The sequence below is a fragment of the Macrosteles quadrilineatus genome, unplaced genomic scaffold (assembly GCF_028750875.1).
Source record: "Macrosteles quadrilineatus isolate MER2022 unplaced genomic scaffold, UCM_ALF_1.0 Scaffold_32__1_contigs__length_1466915, whole genome shotgun sequence".
Taxonomy (NCBI): Eukaryota; Metazoa; Arthropoda; class Insecta; order Hemiptera; family Cicadellidae; genus Macrosteles; species Macrosteles quadrilineatus.
In genome coordinates this window covers 256,889-275,758 of record NW_026542625.1, presented here as the reverse complement: position 1 = coordinate 275,758, position 18,870 = coordinate 256,889, and the positions used below count along the sequence as shown (strand labels likewise).

The window sequence follows — 18,870 nt, the reverse complement described above, 5'->3', positions numbered from 1 at the left end:
TCTACATTAAATTTCAAACAAAATGATACCATACAATTACCTATCTACTATGAACGGTTCAGGAAATTTTGGGGGGTAAATGTGATTTTTTCTTAAAATTCTAAAAAAAAAATTTTTTTAATGGATAAAAACCATGGACACCCATAGAAAAGGTTTCTAATGAGTGCCAAATTGTTCAATAGACCTCCCTTAATATGTGTAAAAAAGTTACACTGATTTGAGTGACGGATTTGGGAAGTAGGGTTTAAAGAAAATGGGGTGAAAATAGGACTTTTTTTACTTTTTTGCAAATACCTCAAAAACGGAAAGTTTTTCTTAAAATGCAATGAATTACAAAAATAATCTACATTAAACTTCGAACAAAATGATACCATACAATACCTATCTACAATAATTGGTTCAGGAGATATTGAGGGGTAAATGTGATTTTTTCCACAAAATACAATTCTACAAAAATTGTTTTTTAAATGGAGAAAACCCATGGACACCCATAAATTATCTTAATCCAATAAAGAATTTTAAAATGGTGGCCATATAAATATTTTAAATTTAAATTGCAAAAAAGGCTATTTTTATTAACAATTTAATGAAAACTTTTATTTAGGTTTTAAAATTCCCTATCAAACGACACCAAGCTCAATAAGATTGAATAAAAATGTAAAATTATTAAGATCAATGCTTCGCTATTCAGGTTTGCCTCATTTTACAACTAAAAATCGTGATATTTCATTTATTTCTTCTTATTATTTTCATCATTTTAAAAGCTAAATGAAGTTCATAAAAGTCTCATAAAATTAGTAATTTTTTAATTTCAATTTTAAAAAATTTAAATGGCCGCCATTTTGAAATTTTTTATTGGATTAAGATCATTCTTTTTCTAACGAGAGTCTATTTTACCTCAACATACATACCAAGTTACATAATGATCGGTTAAAAAATTCAAAGATAAAATACTGTTTATGTGTAAAAAAACAAAATGACAAATATCTGGTTAACGAAGTGATTTTGGGAAATAATTTATTCTTGATTTTTTTATTATTTTGACCCATAGAACTATTTTCTGGAGTTTGGCTGTTCTTACGGGTCACCCTGTAGGATGTCTCACGTAAAGTGAACCAATAGCGTTGAAACTCACCTTTTTTTATTATGAGTTATAGAGTTGACTTCTTATGGAGCACTCCCCTTTACTTTTTAGATGTTTTTTGGGATGATTTTCAATTTTAAAAATATGTTTGCCATTTTCCAATATGGCTGACAACTTTGTTATTTCTTATGGAACACCCTGTGGTTTATGATTGTTTTATAATTCAAATGCAATTTTAAGTCATTTTTAATTTTGACATTTTCTCTTAAAAACTACTCATTTAGGAGTTACAACGTAACGTGTTACACTTATGTTTTTTTTACAATTTTTTTTACAAGGAAATCAATATTTTTATCGTATTTTATTATTTTATTAGAATGTAGTTGGAATTTTTACAACCGTTCATAGTTGATAGGTATTGTAAATATGATTGTGTTTGAAATTCAATAAAGATTTTTTTTGTAATTCATTGTATAAAAAAGCACCCTTTATGAGCCTCCCTTTTTGAAAAGCCCTCCTACCAAATCAGAGACTCAAATCAGTGTAACTTTATTGCACATATTAAGGGAGGTCTATTGAATAAATTAGCACTCATTAGGAGATTTTTATGGGTATCCATAGTTTTCATAAATTTAAAAAAACAACTTTTTTAGAATTAAAAGAAGAAAATCACATTTACCCCTCAATATCTCCTTACCCGTAAATGGTAGATAGGTATTGAATGGTATCATCTTTTTCTAAATTTAATTTAGATTATTTTGGTAATTCATTGTATTTTAAGAAAAACGCACCATTTTTTAGGTATTTGCGAAAAAGTAAAAAAAGTCCTATTTTCACCCCATTTTCTTTAAACCCTACTTCCCAAATCCGACACTCAAATCAGTGTAACTTTTTTACACATATTAAGGGAGGAATATTGAACAATTTGGCACTCATTAGAAACTTTTTTTATGAGTGTCCATGGTTTTTCTCCATTTAAAAACAATTTTTTTTAGAATTTTTAGAAAAAATAACATTTACCCCCCAATATTTCCGGAACCGTTCATAGTAGATAGGTATTGCATGGTATCATTTTGTTCGAAATTTAATGTAGATTATTTTTGTAATTCATTGTATTTTAAGAAAAACTCACCGTTTTTGAGGTATTTGCAAAAAAGTAAAAAAAGTCCTATTTTCATCCAATTTCACCCCCTCCCCCCCAAACCCGACACTCAAAACAGTGTAACTTTTTTTACATATTGAGGGAAGTGTATTCAACAATTTGGCACTGGTTTGAAACTTTTTTTTGGATGTCCCGGTTTGCTGTTTTTTTAAGCTAATTGCACTGTACTATTAATCTTCTTCCACAATCACTGCGAAATCGCGAATATCCTCCACAGTCACGGAAACATAATCACTGTCCGTGGTCACGTAAAAATCCTGAATAACCCTGCAATGACGGAAAAATAGATCATCGTCCTCATCGATCCTTATAACCCTGATTATCTCCCGCGGTCGTGTAGACCTCGTCATCGTCTCTTGTAGTCACTGCAAAATCCTGAATATCCCTGCAACAACGGAAAAATACATTATCGTTCTCCTTGATCACGACATAATCCAAATTGTTGTGTAACCCATTTTGAGGATGGATGGGTAAAACCAGCCTTTTTATTTGTCTAGTGTTACCATAGGCATAGCCTACAAGCCCTAACTAAGGTTATAGGTTAGAAAGTTAGGCCTAACTTATGATAAGGGCAAGAGTTAGGAAAAGCATGATACACGTTTGTTTTGGTAAATACGAGCAAGTGAACTATGATGGTGTGTTAACCCATAGATGAGTTAATATTACCATGCCAGTTAACTTTCATTCATTTTGAATATGCCTAAACAATTTAATCTTGTCATGAAAACAAATTCAGTAGAAGTCAGCATACTATGATAAGATGTGCAAGTTTAGCACGAACCAACTGGCACAGGAGGCATGTTGAGCATTTGCCTGAGTACGATCGTACGATGTTTAAACGTGTTTGCCATAAGAATTTGAAATTATTGTCGGGACCACATAAGTTTGCAGTTGAGGGAGGAGCCTATTTACCATATGGTTTTCAATGAACCAATGAGAACGGTGTGGTGTTGCCAAATCTAACAATACCAGCTGATTTGAAAATATAGCTTTGTATATTTTTATTAGTGTTGTCAATGGGTGATGTGGCAACGTCGCACTAGCCTCGTCTTGTGATTGGCTGCCACCAACTGCAAACTTACGTGGTCCCGACAATAATGTAAACCAGAAATGTATAAATCTTTGTCGTCTAGTCTACTTGGGTTCTACTAATAGTGGAGTTTGTTTACTAGAGTTGGAATGCCTCTAAATTTAACTTTTTTCGTAAAAAGTAACAAGGCGTTTTATATTCATTCAGTCTGGTAATCTATGTTTATTTACCAATTTTGTGTTAACCTTGAGAGATAATCCTTGACTAACTGTGAGAATTGTATTTCATGTTTTATGATATGTGTGGATGTTATATGTTTTTGATGAGATCGTTTTGGTGCGGATTTGGACAGCTAGTAGCTTTGGTAAACAGCCTATAATAGTGAGAAACCATTACGTGTAATGTGCACGAGGGACTGGTGAGTCGGCGTAGACTCAGCGTGTGAATGAATCGTTGTGGTAGATCTTGGTGAACAATTAATCCAAGGACTGTCTACTCAGGGTTGGCAAATAGCAAATAATGTAAACGGGCGGCCACCACGTGACTCACCATGGTGGACGGGCCAACGTTACGTGTCCGCGTGTCCGTGTGATAAGCCGCAAACCAAGGTTGTCAGCTACGGTAAACGGATAAGACGCCACCCGGGCTGTAGCGCCGACATGGGTTCCTTCCACTACAATGCTACACTACAGTTATTATTGTTATCCTATTCTATATCACCAAATCCAATAAAAAAAAAAAAAACACACAAATTACACTAGTTTTTCAAAATCACTGACACAGTAAGATACAGAAGTGACCGATCTGAAAACAAATTGGACTAAAATTAAGTAATAAACCGGTGCTATAACAATATTCCCCGCCGAATGCTGAACACACGCCGAGTAGTTGTTGGTGCGTTTCAGGCGTTTATTACTCGTATTCATTTTCTACAAATATCAGGCATTTTTCTTTTCAAAATGCATTCTGATATTTTCCTTAACATGACACTATTATGCAAGTTAGGTAGTTTCTCACGATAATGCAAATAAATACTTTATCCTACTAGAGGAATATTACTTTATAGCTTGGGGTATCCAAGTCGTAGCCTACATAACAACCAATACAACAAGTGTGTTGACAGCACGAAGATATAATTAAAAACTATTTCAAAGCAAATAATAAGATACCCCCACCACAGCAAACCTGCAGACTAAGATCTCCATTTCCCTGATTGGATTTACACTCAAATGTCTCCTTAAAAATATCACATTTATTCATTTAAATATCATTAGTTTAACGAGTACTTAGGTTTGCTGCAACAGGGAGGGTAAAATTTTAATAGTTTAGTATAAAATTAATGCATTTTCCAAATTTGAATAAAATATGCTCATAAACAAGCAAACTACAACTGTTTAAAATTTTCCCCATGAAGAACATGGGAATTAAAAATTACACTTTTTTAATTTTCTCCTTAACCATAAGGTATAAAACCATGCTTAAATATACTAAATTATATCTTTTTGTAAGCTCTACAAAATGGTTGGGAAAGAAATTCCAAAATGCGATGTTTATTGGATCAAAAATGGGGAAAACTAGTTTTACCCCATAAAACCGGATAAACCCCTGTTCCCATAGTCCGATCATGCGAGTTCGCGAACTCAGAACGTAGATTTACACGTTTGTACTAAATTTTATCAAAATTGGATGATTTTTGCTCGAGTTATCGCGCTAACGGACACACATATAAATATATATATGAATTTGAATGGATGTTGTTTTTGGCCTCTAGGGACCTCAGAACGAAAAATTAAATCGGTACCGGGTCTGGGTCTTACCATGAGTACTACGGTAATAGCTTATTTCCTGTATGGGAAATTCGCTAAAAGAATGTTCATAATAGCCTATTTAGATAAAAAAATGAGGATTTGAGAATACCTAGTTATTTAAAACTGCAGAATCATGTACTTGTTTAAACCCCAATAAAATAAGATACGTATTATTTGTTATAATCTTATTTAGCTAAGAAAATCATATATGTAAACTACTTTACCTATTTTATCAGCGGCAAATGTAAACTATTTAAGACTTTCTTGTTTTCAGTATTATTTGGTCAGTGGTCATAATCCCAAATGTTTCCTTTGTATTGTGTAAGGTAACGCAAAATTTTAAAACATGATTTATTTTAAAATTATACAGGCACTGTCGAAAATTTAAATTGGTTTCGTCTAAACCTTCCAAACATTTGACAAAACAACCTTTGTATTTTTGGCTATAATATGTTCAGCCAATTTTGAGCTAATGTGTTAGAAAATTTGCATTGAAGTCGATCCCAAATAGCTTTGCTTCACTCCTCTCAATAGTAGCCCGCAGCGAATGTGTTGATAATTTCTTAGGTTACGCCTAGGTAATTTTATGTCGTACTAGCCATCGACCCTTCGCAACAGGAAGAGAAAACTTAGGAAAATGTGTAGATACACTTTTAGTAATCCACTAAAAGTATTTACTTTAAATATTAACTGGCTACTTTTGTTTCCCAGACATTATTTTTTGGGAAATAAACCATGCAAATACAATTGGTTTTTATTAACATTTTGGAAAAAAGAAAGTCAGTAAGTTAATGAATTACGCACTTAATAAATAAAACTCCTTATTCACACAATACAAAATTATTTATTAAATTAAAAACATAAACATAACTGTAAACAATCCTACTTCGACAGTTCTAATTTTTTATCACAGCTGCTGGGTTGAAATCTATATATTAATTTGAAACTGTTTTTCTTTGTCATAGCTAAATTAAAAGAACGGCTGGGCGTAGAAACTCGGTAGAGGTGTCTAAAGAAAGGTCTTGGTCTGTAGATGAGCCACCAAAAGAGAAACGTGGTAAATTCCCTTGGGGCTCTGCCCCAGTGGCCTTTGAATTCCCATCCCATGTTATTCTTATGGAGGAAAAACTGGGTTTTTGTCCCAGCTAATTTCAGGGAACGGCTGGGCGTAAAAACTTGGTAGGGATCTCTAAAGAAAGGTCTTGGTCTATAGATGAGCCATCAAAAGAGGAACGAGGTAAATTCCCTTGGGGCTCTGCCCCAGAAGCCTTTAAAGTTGCCTCTTCAAATTTGTTTACCATATGCATAATTCTACACTACTTTTTTAATGAAACAGCTGTTAATATTTAAATTGTGATTTATTGAATTTTCAAAATGAAGTACAGTATTTGCAATGGGTTTTTCTGATTTTAAAATCAATTTTATTCTGCATCGTGTCATGTTTTGCAATATAATGTTCTATTGCCAAATCAGTGGAAAATCCTAATATCACAGTAACTCTTAAAATTCTTCTTATGGAGTTAACTTATATCTATTGTGTAGCTTGGTTTCTGCCTTTTTTTTACCACTTCTTGGAGATTGTACGTAGGTGATATTCTTTGGCGTATTGCATCTGTAGACGAAACTTGGGTTGGTGAAATTATTACAATGGAAAAACGCGAGAAATCCTAGACAATTTGATATAGGCTAAAAATAAAACTGAATTAACAATATGCTACATTTCTTGAGCAATCATTGAAATAACCGATTTGCAAACAATGGAAACATAGAAAAAGTCATAGAACACAACCAAGTAGAAGAAAATAAATAATGTTTTTTTTTTTCATTTATAGTCGTTATTATAGACAACCTAATGCGGCTATGAGAGGGAAAAATTTGTAGAAACACTAAAAAACAAGATCAGCTTTTTGAGAAAAGACAAGATATTTACAAAAGATTTTGATTATATCTAACTGTTGTGTAGATCGTGAGTATTTCCATAATCTTCGTGAGTCGCCTGTAATGCTTCGCAATTGCTCGAATTCGAGCAACAGGTACACTAGTTATTAATTGTTTTCATAAATTTAGACAACTAATAGTGCTGCACCCTGTTGGTACATCTTGTAACCTTTTAATGCTATTGATCATCACAGAATCAAATCGTTTAGTTGAAATGAGTGTTAAGATTCTTTAATTCCATTTAAATATGAGTACTCATAAAGTTAAATTGGGAAACTCCAGAGCATCTGGGGCGGAGCGCTTTTGATGGATCTGCACCAATGCTTAATAATGCCTGAAAGTTTCATTACAATCTGTCGAGCTGTTTCGGAGTCCATTATGTTCAAATATATATATATACAAACTTCCTCTTTTATAAATATAGATAAGTAGGAACTCAATAACTCTAACAATTTGTAGGTTCAGTGATGTAGTCTTCAAAATAAATATTAGGAAAATGGAATAGTAGCAACTTATAGGTTTTATTCTATAAACAATCTTGTTGTTAATGTTATACTGTATTAATAAAGTAATCGTTTTTAGAGAATGTACGTGGTATACAAGCTGACGTCTCAACTTTATGAACAGTCTTCTATTATAGCTGAAGGGTTTGTGAATGAAGATGCTAGATGGTAAGATCAACTTTTCTTTCTTTTCAGTATATTTATACATAAGTTATATTCATCGAATAATCAGTACTTAATTACTTGATCACTTTGCCCACTGGTAAAATATCATTATGGATGGACTTGATTGTCTGAGCAGCTGAGTAGTTACAGTACTTGCTTTCAAATCTGAATGTTACTTGTTTTATCCTTAGCGAGGTCAATGCTGGACCCAGGTGGCAATTTGGCACTTGGATGCTAACTATTGATGCATACTACAAGTAGGTTTGGAAAGGTGGATTGTTACAAGATCAAGGTTTACATTTTCCCTTAAAAAAAACACAAAAAATACTAATGGTGTAAAACGCAATGAATCGGAAGTTATATTTAGTCATTACGGTAGGTTTTTTGGGCAGTATGTCTGGTTTTCCCCACAAGATTCACCATTCATCACATTATGACAATATGTGATTTTTTGTCCAATATATATATATATATATATATATATATATATATATATATATTTATATTTATATTAAACTGTATTTGTTTTAAGAGGTTGGTGGCCTCTTTTAATCTTGCATTTGCCCGTCCACATAAACTACATGTCTTTACGTGAAGAAAATGCTAGAAGTGTTATCCACATTACAGTGTTGGTTCATTATAAGATGGATCTGTCAAATATAGAATAATTTAATAAATTCATTGCTTTTTAGACAAACCTGCATATAACGAGTTTTAATTCAACCAAAATATCTTGTAATTCCTCTTCATATGATGTAGGCATAAGTTAGTTAACATTCTTAATTTAACATGTTTCATGTAAATTGTTTGACAAACTAAATTCATGAGTCTGCCAGCATGGATATTTCTTGCAAACTATGTCCAAATTGGGTACTTGATTAATATCATTGCAGAGCCTATTTTAAATATGTTTTGCATTTTGACAATGTAGGCATGTTGTTTGAGTTTATACTTTTTATTTATGTTCGTGGTTCATTGTTGTTTCGATGCAGAATAGTTGCAGATTTTAAAGATTTGTTCACGAGAAGCCTAATTTACAATTCAATTCAATAAGTTGGTCTGAATCAAAATCATTAGACAAATTAACCTCCAGGCATTCCAGGTTTGAAGTGAACTTCTTGGTTGGAAGTAAAGATGACGATGATTGGCATTACTTTGATCGCGTTTCGCATGAGAAGCCTGACAACGCATTCCAATTTCGACCATTGTTTACTAGTAAGATCTACACATACCGTAACTATTGGACGGCTTACAAAGGTTGGGGTTATTCTGAGGGTTCAGAATCTGAACAGTTTCCGTTCCGTCGAGGACAGCCGTTCTACATAGAATTCTACATCACCAAAGCCGAGTTTAAGGTTAGTTTCAGAAGAGTCAAAAGTACCAAGCATTCTTAACAATAAATACATTTGACAATAACACAGTTTTATTGATAATATGTATTGCTTTTATTGCTCTAAAATATAAAATGTTATTTCCAAAATATATATTTAGCAAAGAAGGAAGGAAGGGTTTTGTGGTATGTTATACTAAATTAAATATTATACAAGAATGGGTTGTCCAAGCAACGTACTTCCTCCTCTTAATAAAGGCTTCTTGTTTGTTTAGTTACTCAACTTACTATACATACAAGACTATACTTCCTATAGGTACACTTTCTATGGGTTCAAAACTCTTACCACTAATCTTTTGTTGTTTGAATGCTTATATAACATGTAGATTGTAGAAGGTAGCGAAATGTAATAGTTCCCACTTTATACTTAGATTCTCTAAAGCATAGCAAAATTTAATATTTTCCATGTAATTATTAGAGTCTCTAAAGTATTTATAATGTTGTAGCCTTGTTTATAGGCTGGGGAGCTGAGTGGTTAACAGTCAGTCCTGAGAAAGGGCATATCATTTAGACTTTATAAACTGAACTCAGCTGTTCTTGGTTTGTTGGGCCTTTTAAAACTAATCCTCCCCTGGTGTGTTTCTGTCAGGTGGCTGTGGATGGTCAGCACTATGTCACCTACACACACAGATTATCTTTAAAGGATATTAACAGGATCCAGTTTCTCGGACATATAACTCTGACCAACGTTCACTTCCAGAACACCCCCAAGTACCCTTCCCCTCTGCCACAGGTGGGTGAATTTGTTGTTTGAATTGATCACATTTAAGTGAAAAAGCCAGCAACTAAAACGTGCCATTATAATAAAATACATAAGTTACATGTTGAAAAGTCCCATTGAGTCAATATCATTTATTCTAAAGGGCCAAACTAAAATAAAAATCTAGAATTACATTATTTTCCCGAATACTACATTGTTTGCGAGGTATTTTATTTTCGCTTCTTTTTGTCACGAAAACTATTCAAGGAAGCCTGCCTTTATGAAATTTATAATACATTTTTATTAAGGCTTAATATATTTTAGAAAGAAAAATCAATACAAAATCTGGGTTGTTTTCAATATGGCAGGTATATAAATTGGTATAACTTAAATTTATAATAAAAATTGCTGCTTTTGTGCCAAATCTGTGTAGGTTCTAAAAAAGCGATTATTGAAAATTGGATTACATAAATGTCAAAAATTGGCTGCTTATGTGAAAAGGTACCAAAAACACTTTTATTTAGCATTTGAAATTTCCTGTTAAACGACACCCTGATAAGATTGAATAATACATATTTTAGAGACAGTTTCTGCAAAAAAAAAAAAAAAAAAAAACAGAATGAATTTATTTTTTTTACGGAAAGTAAATAAAGATACGACTTATACCACTTAAAACACTTATTTATGCTCATACTGTTACTCACAAGACGGTAAATATACAAAGGATGGTAAGTGGTGATCGATTTCGATTGGACACACCTATCATCATCAGACCCAATAGGCGAATCTAAGTCTAAGCGAATCTAATTTCGCCTATTTTGGGTCTGATGATGATTGGAGTGTCCAATCAAAATCGATCACCACTTACCATCTTTTGTATATTTACCGTCTTGTGAGTAAGAGTATAAGCGTAAATATATGTTTTAAGTGTTATAAGACGTATCTTTATTTACTTTCCGTAAATTTAATAACACGTACAATGCTGATCAAGAAGTTATTTTTTTTTTTAAATAACACAGTGTATTTCAGTACTCTCTACCAATATTTTAAGGCATTGTTCCTTTGTAACGAAATTGGAACTTAGCACAAACATTTGGGACAACTAGTCAAATGTAAAAAAAGAGTTAGTACACTAACTTTTACATACTACTAACTTTTTACACTCACTTTTACTCAGTGTAAAACTGACTACTAAAACTGTACTGACTACCCCTAGTAGCACAAATATGTATTTTATAAATATTTTATATATTTAAAGTTGTATTTGATAGAACCTCGAATAAAATATAAATATAATATATCTTTAATAATAGTTTGATATATTCAAATATATATTTAAAATATTACCAAAAAGCAATGCAAAATATAAATTAAATATAAGTTTTGAATATATAAAATATATTCATAATATATATTGATAAAACAAGTATAGAATCTATAATATACATATTTTATATGTATATTTTTCCTATTAAATATTTAAAAAAAATTATGTGTTGAGAATATTTTAAATATATATATAAAATATTTTTGAAACTATATTATATATTTAAATTATTTATAAATATATTTTGAAACACGTCAGATATTTTTTATTAATAAAATAATATTATATTTGTAGAATATATATCCTACAATCTTTTATAATTAACAAAAAAATAATTTGCATCTTTTTGTTTTTCATAGTGTCTATCAATTTATACATGCATTTTTTGTACGATAATTGCTATTGTAAAAGCGTTAAAATTAAGTTAATAATAATAAGTACTCTGAATGGTGTCACTCTATCATACACGTAAAGAAAAAAATAGCATATAGTTAAGAGGCAGTATACATGTTTGACAGCTACATTCGGGTCAAACGAAAAAAGCGTTGATGGGGGTTTTTTTATTGCAATATGTGACAATGAATGTGATCATAGAAATCTCGAATGATTGGCTAGAAAAGGGTGCTAGTGACTGGCGACCTTTTAAGAAACTAATTACGGTTGTAGATGACGTTCTAAAAATAATTATTTGATTTACATATGCCATAAATTACATAATATTTGTCATAGTATTTAAATTAATTTTTGTAGTTTACTGTATTTGTATTCGTGTAGACTACTCACTATTCACTACAGCACTATTCAACTCAACTACTTGATGCCAAAACATATTAACAGAATCATATTATACTGTAGTATCAAAAATATTTCAAGTATTGCAACCATTACAACTGAGGGCCACTCTTTCACCATTTGAAAACTAAGGCTAACAACAGTCACAAGTAGCACAGAGGTAAGGGAGGAGGCTCATAAGTCGGAGGATCCAGGTTCGAGACCCACCCGGGATGAAAAATTTTATCCAGTAATTTTTTCAAAATTTGTTTTTATGAACTATTTAATCAATTTACTCAACTGATAATTGTGTTTTTCATACTAAATCTTTATTCTTTTGTGTTTTTATGTTTAGGCCCCATGGGATGTTTGGAAGAGATATTAAATACATTTTTTATTTAAATATTATTCACTAAAATATATTATTGGAACATATTTTTTTTATATTTAATAGATTCAAAAACATATTTTTTATATCTAATATATAAAATTCTCGTGTCACAGTGTTTGTCTGCAAACTCCTCCGGAACGACTTCACCGATCGTTATGAAATTTGGTGTGTAAATTCTGTAGGTATGCGAATAGGAAGTAAACTATTTCCCGTTTCGAAATTCTTAAAAGGGCTCCGCCCCAGTGGCTCTGGAGTTTCCCATGTTAACCTTATGAGAAATGGAATTAATGAATCTTAACAGCTGTTTCAATTAAATAGCATTAAAGTTACAAGGATTACCAACAGGGTGCAGCACTATTATTTCTTTTACATTTATGACAACAGCTAATTTGCAACCAAATGGTGAGTGAGCGTAGCGAACGAGCTCCAACCCAAAGGTGAGTGAGCGTAGCGAACGAACTTCAACCAGGACGTGATTGAGCGATGCGAACGAGATCATCTTGAAAATTAAACGTAACGGTACTTTCTTTCCATCGGTCTGTCTTAGGGGAAACCTATAACTTAGGCGATACGAAGTTCGCCGGGTCAGCTAGTATTTAATATATTTTAAATATTATATAAAATTGACATTAATACACACTTGAGATATATAAAATAGATTTTAAATACATTTATTCATATGTATTTAATATATATTTGTGCTACTAGGGACCTACATTGAAAAAAATATAATTTTCAAGCAACAAAAATTGAGCTGATTAGTTTGTCAACAAGTATGTTGACTTTTACAGCTGATACAAAAGGTTTGGGTATTTTTGTAAGTATTTGAGACATTTAAAATGTGTGATATTTTTAAACCCTAATAATGATAGATAATTGGCAAAAAGTACTTTTAGGGTTAAGCAATATATTATTATTGTTTATGGTTAGTAATAGAAGCAGCAAGTTTAAATGGAAAGTTTTAAGGAAAAGCAGTTGTCTTGCCACGTACTCCAGTGATCCCTACAGAATTCAAACGAATAGGTACGGTTCATTGTGCGTTTCACATATATGTGCAATTAATTGCAATAAAAAAATGTTAAGGGAAATCACCGCAGGTGTGTGAATTAAACTTAACAAATGCGTGTTTCTCACATGGACAACTTTATGTGACCTGCTCTCACGTTGGAAAACCAAACATTCAACCGAATCGGTTAATTAATGCACCAAACGAAAAAAGAAAAAAAATATTGTTCTCAAAAAAGCACTTGATTAAAGGTTTTGAAGCAAAATGACGTTTTACTAATTAATTAGATATAAATAATAACTATGTATAAAAAAAACAAAAAATGGAATTCTCTAAAAATGTAAGGATTCTCCAGAGGTTCAAAATAGAACTGTTAACTTCATTGAAATCGCACCAACGCTCGACGGGTGAACTAGTTAGAAATAAATTAGTAATAAAAATAAAAACACGGTAGCTGTGTGTCTAAGGACTTCCGGACAGTTTAAATATGATATTTAGATATGTTTCTTAGCTAGGAACAATGCCTTAAAAATATTGGTAGGGAGATCCCAAACATTCTGTATAACAACAAATTGTCTACTTTGAGCCATGACTAAGTTCAAAAAACGAGTGTCACGAATCATTTTTTGATTCAAATTGTTCAAGTTTTTGTAAATTACGTGTATTGGAATGTCGATGTTCTGACACTCCCAGCGGACAGATGTCTGAGCTATGTTTGGCAAGTTCTTCTTACTATTGCCTGTCAATGAGACGATTTATAGGATCTAAGGTTAGTTATGAGTAAACATCTTTGTGGCGTCAGAACATATACAGTTACAAAACACAATAAAAAACTTGAACAACTTGATACAGAATATGAGTCATGACCTTCGTTGGTGGAACGTAGTCACGGCTTAACGTTTAAGCAAAGAAAAAGGGTTCATTTTCGTCTATTTGAAAACAATTGATCCTAACATAGTTTTATTTCACCACCCAATATATCTGAATTTTAGATAAAACCTGTGGAAGGGGAGCAGACAGACACTGGAACTTCCATGTTGGAGATCGACCGCGAGTTTGAGGTAATATGTTGATCATATCCCACACTCATGGAGACATCCTCATCTTCTTCCACAATAACAGCAATAGTCTAATCTCCTTACGGTCGTGTAGATATCACCATCGTAAAGCGTGGTCATGGAAAATTGCTGAATTTCCCCCGCAATAACCGAAACATCATCATCGTATTTTGCCGCATTTTTGTATATTCGTAAATAATACATATTTCCTGTGGTCGTGTGGACATTATCGTTATTTCCATGATCTTCGCAACAATTCTGATCGTCTCCCTCGGTTGTATGGACATCACTAGATATCGTCCCCATCGGTCAATGAAAAATTCTTAATAACAGAAACATCATAGTTATCTTTGGCAATCACAGCTAAATTCTAACTATCCCCCCCCCCCCCCGGTCGTGTTAACATAACTATCGTCTCCTGCGTTTACTTCAAATTCATGAATATCTCCGCCGTAATGGAATAATCATCATCGTCTCTTGCGATCACGGCAAAAATCTGATTGTCTCCCGTGGTTGTGTAGACATCTTTATCGTTTCCCACAATCACAGCAACATTTTAATTAGGTATCGCCCACGGTTAGGTAGATATCATAATAGTCTCCATTGGCCACGGTGATATCCTAGGTAATCCCGCAGTAACTAAAACATCATCATTGTCTTCTGCGATCGTGGCAAAACTCCCTCGGCTTCCCTCGGTCACTGGAAAATCCTTGTGTAGCGTGCCTTTTTTGTGGGGTGATGGTTACAACCCCATTTATTCTGAGTTATTTATTATTATTTATTATTATCATTTATTAGAGTTATTTATTCTGTATTAGCGTGAAATAAACCTTATACAGAGTTAGCTCATTAACTCACAAGCAATGTGTTAATAGCTGTTGTGTCAACGCAAAGCAACCAACTCGGCTTAGTACTTTGGCAACACTTTCCACACGTGGTAAACCCGCAAATCGCAGCCTTGGGCCGATAATCAATCTCAAAGGAAATGCGGTTTGAGTAATATAAAAAGAAAAAGAAAAATCATTGCCACGTGATCCAAATAATCTCCAGTCTACACCACATCAACAAGCTCTAGCGTCTGACGATTTGTCGCAAAATCCTAAATATATCTCGCTCGCAGAAAAACGTCAATAACGTCTTCCACAATTCGGCAAAATATTGAACGTCTCCTGTGGCCACGGAGACGGGGTAGCGGATTTTTATCCCCCTGGAATTTTACCCCCTGGGCAAACGTGACGTCACAAACCAGGGGGTAAAATTCCGGCCGCGAACTTTTGAGTTTCGCGACATCAGCTCGATGGATTAAACGCGGAATTAAACATATATTTTCACGGTTGTGAGTTTAATCAGAATACATCAAATTATAAAAACCTAGAATGTACGGCCCGGATTTTTACCCCCGGAATTTTACCCCCCGGATTTTTACCCCCGGAATTTTACCCCCGGAATTTTACCCCCCGGAATTTAACCCCCCGGAATTTTACCCCCTGGCCAGATGTAAATTAGTGAGTATGATTAATTATCGTCATTCAGGTTTAATTTAATGGTAAACAGTTTATTATTAAGTAGCTTATCTTAATTTATATGTAACATTAACTAATCGAACAGGGTTTTAATATTAATTTTGAGATTCGAGTGTCAGGATTCGATCTTTGAAGCCAACTGTTGGTTAATATGATCAAAATAAAACAACGAATTCTGTTTACTTAGTTGAGATTACAAAATAAATAAATAAAGATAGGCTACTAAATAATGAAATGTTTACAATTAATTAAAAACAGAAATAAGTAAATCAATAATTCAATTTCTAAAATCAGCCAGGGGGTAAAATTCCGGGGGGTAAAATTCCGGGGGGTAAAATTCCGGGGGTAAAATTCCGGGGGGTAAAAATCCAGCCCGTACATCTTCAGTTGCCTAAACGCTAGTTATATGGACAGGGGGTAAAATTCCGGTTTTATCGCTAATCTAATTAATCACGCTCTGACTATTTTCATTAGACTTCCAAATCCGCGGGGGTAAAATTCCGGCCGCGAACAAACTTTTGGCCACTCAGGTTACTACGTCATAGTGACGTCAGCTTTGCCCAGGGGGTAAAATTCCAGGGGGATAAAATTCCGGCGACCCACGGAGACATCGTCATCGTCACCCGCGGGGAAATGTTCTCGTCGATATCCGCGATCGCGGGAAAAACGTAGGCCTAATCTTTCAATTTCGTGAGCGTGATCCTTGCGGACATAAAAGTTTTAATTTTAATTGGACATGATTGTACTGAGAAAATCGGCTTGAGCTTGATTTTCTGACTTTGTGCTTGATCTCTCAAGCTTATATACAGGCTCTGAGTGCTCGGCTCGAAAATCGACATTATATAAAAATCAACAGTTTCGAAAGCAAACCGATTTTGAACCGCTCTGATTTGGCCCGAGGCCTATAAGTAAGTACAATTTTTTACCTGACTCGAAGTAAACAAATCTAAAGTGCAGCCTCCTAATAGTAAGAAATGAAGTGAAATGAAAATCCTTCTTTGGCGTCAATGAAAGAATGAAATTATTTATTAGCTAGTGCATCAGGCACCTAGGTTAATTCGCCGATTTGATCGTAAAAATTGTCAAGTTCATTAAGTTAAAACAGCATTGAGGGCCCTCTCTGGTGTGCCCCACCGGGGCCTAGGAGGATTAACAATAATGTTTAATCCTCCTAGGCCGGGGACACATTGGTTCAAAATACGGCCCTATTATAAATAGCGCCTTCACGCAGTCCATGAGGACTGTTGATGCAACCTGCATGACTGATGAAAATTCTTTTACTTAAGTTGGAAGAGAGTTTATATCGATCGGCCAAATAATAGTGTCAGTTAAGCTGTTGTAAACTACTTGTCCTAATGCTCTTACTGGGTTTAACAAATTTTCGGCATAAAAAAACTTATGGTCATTTCATATAAATATTGTTATGATAGGGGCCCGTGTGGCTGAGCCAGTCACACAATTGCGGGCCCGTGTCCCGGTAAAATATCCCGAAAAATCCCAGTCAGGGCTCACGGGCCCCCATAGCTCGTGCCCCCCCCGCACCACCGCCACCACTGGTGGTTTTGTTATTTAAATGATTGCCTTCATATTTTGAGTACTGTTTTTAACAATCAACAAGATGGGTGATGAAAATTTGATAGAATATAGGGTTTAGTTTTTTTCAAAAAACCTTTACATCACTGTAGCCTAAATATTAGAGACTGAAGACTAAATGAAACAAACTGACGGTAAGTTACCTAAGGAATTGCTGATGCAACTGAGACTAAAGTGTGAATGGACTGTTACGGAACTATGAATGGACTGATATGTGTGAATCGACCTTTAACTAGAATTTTTGGGTCAGCAAAAGTAAACGGCAAGTATCAGCTAAGCCTTCAACTTGGGAAGAGAGGGGAGTGAGAGGGATTAGGTTCGCCACACACTGCGTCCGGTCCGGTAAAATCGGATCAGCATGCCGGATCAGGTAAATTTGAAAACCATTAATTCAAATGGGAGTGTCCACACTGCATTAGGTCCGGTGCGTCAGGTGCTCTCCGGTAAAATTATTTCGGTCGAGAAGCGATAGGCGAAGGCCGAAGGCAAGCTTCCGGCGCCGGAGACCTCGCGCATGCGCAGACGACTTCTACTCACCACTTAGGGTGCGTTCACAAAGAAAGCTGGTTACAAGCGCTTGTTGGCAAGCGCTTACAAGCTCGAACCGGCGTGAGTAAAGTTAACATAGTATCAAGTGTGTGCGTTCACAGACAAAGCTTGTGCCGGCTAGCAAGCGCTTGTTACAAGCTCTGACAAGCACGCAAGAACGTTTCGTACTTGTTTTCCGGCGCTTGTTGACCGAACCAGTCAGTTACAAACAACTAACAGTGCAGTATGGATGTCGAGGAGTTGATGGCTCAAGTATTTAGAGCTTCCAATTTCCAAAAAAACATAGATTACCCACATATTGTGGTTTTTTTCCTAGAATGTTCAATAACGTAACCAATAGGACAAATATAACATATATTTATTAAGATGATAGACAAACACAATTAATTCAATATTAATTAAGTGTTGTGTTGGATTTTTCATAGATGAAACTTGTATACTTTTACTTTATTTACCTAGAAAATTAAAACATTTGAATATATCTCACAATATTTTTTGCATCATAATTAATCAGCTACATAGGGTGTTTAAAACTCCCTTCAAGTATTTTTTAGGTTTTATTATTGGTACAAAATTCGTTCTGGTGCATGGATAGGTTGCTTAATGCCAATCCCCCCAAAACTTCACTAAATCACTTTCAATTTTCTTGAGGATGTAATTAAACGTGATTAACTTCCACGGTTAATTGCATGAACACCTTCCTAATTCTACATCCTTTTAATTCTACATTTTCAATAAAAAATAACTCTTCATCACTTTAGGAAGATATTGTCTCAACCAGAGCTGAGACTACACTGAGCTTGAAATGCAAGCGTTTGTTGTGAACACACAACAGCATTCTTAAGCGCTTGGAACAAGCGCTGAAAGTAAGT

The 18,870-nt window shown here is 34.0% G+C and overlaps 1 protein-coding gene across 7 annotated transcripts in view; it reads left to right on the top strand.

Annotated features, from left to right (window-relative positions):
- Positions 1-18,870, top strand: part of LOC129005765 (uncharacterized) — a 53,946-nt gene that overhangs the window by 14,149 nt on the left and 20,927 nt on the right. For all 7 annotated transcript variants that reach the window (XM_054434775.1, XM_054434773.1, XM_054434772.1 and 4 more), the window contains exons 7-10: positions 7,605-7,693; positions 8,793-9,045; positions 9,670-9,813; positions 14,268-14,336. In XM_054434775.1, coding sequence (XP_054290750.1) covers positions 7,605-7,693; positions 8,793-9,045; positions 9,670-9,813; positions 14,268-14,336 — 555 coding nt within the window. The remainder of the gene's footprint in view (positions 1-7,604; positions 7,694-8,792; positions 9,046-9,669; positions 9,814-14,267; positions 14,337-18,870) is intronic.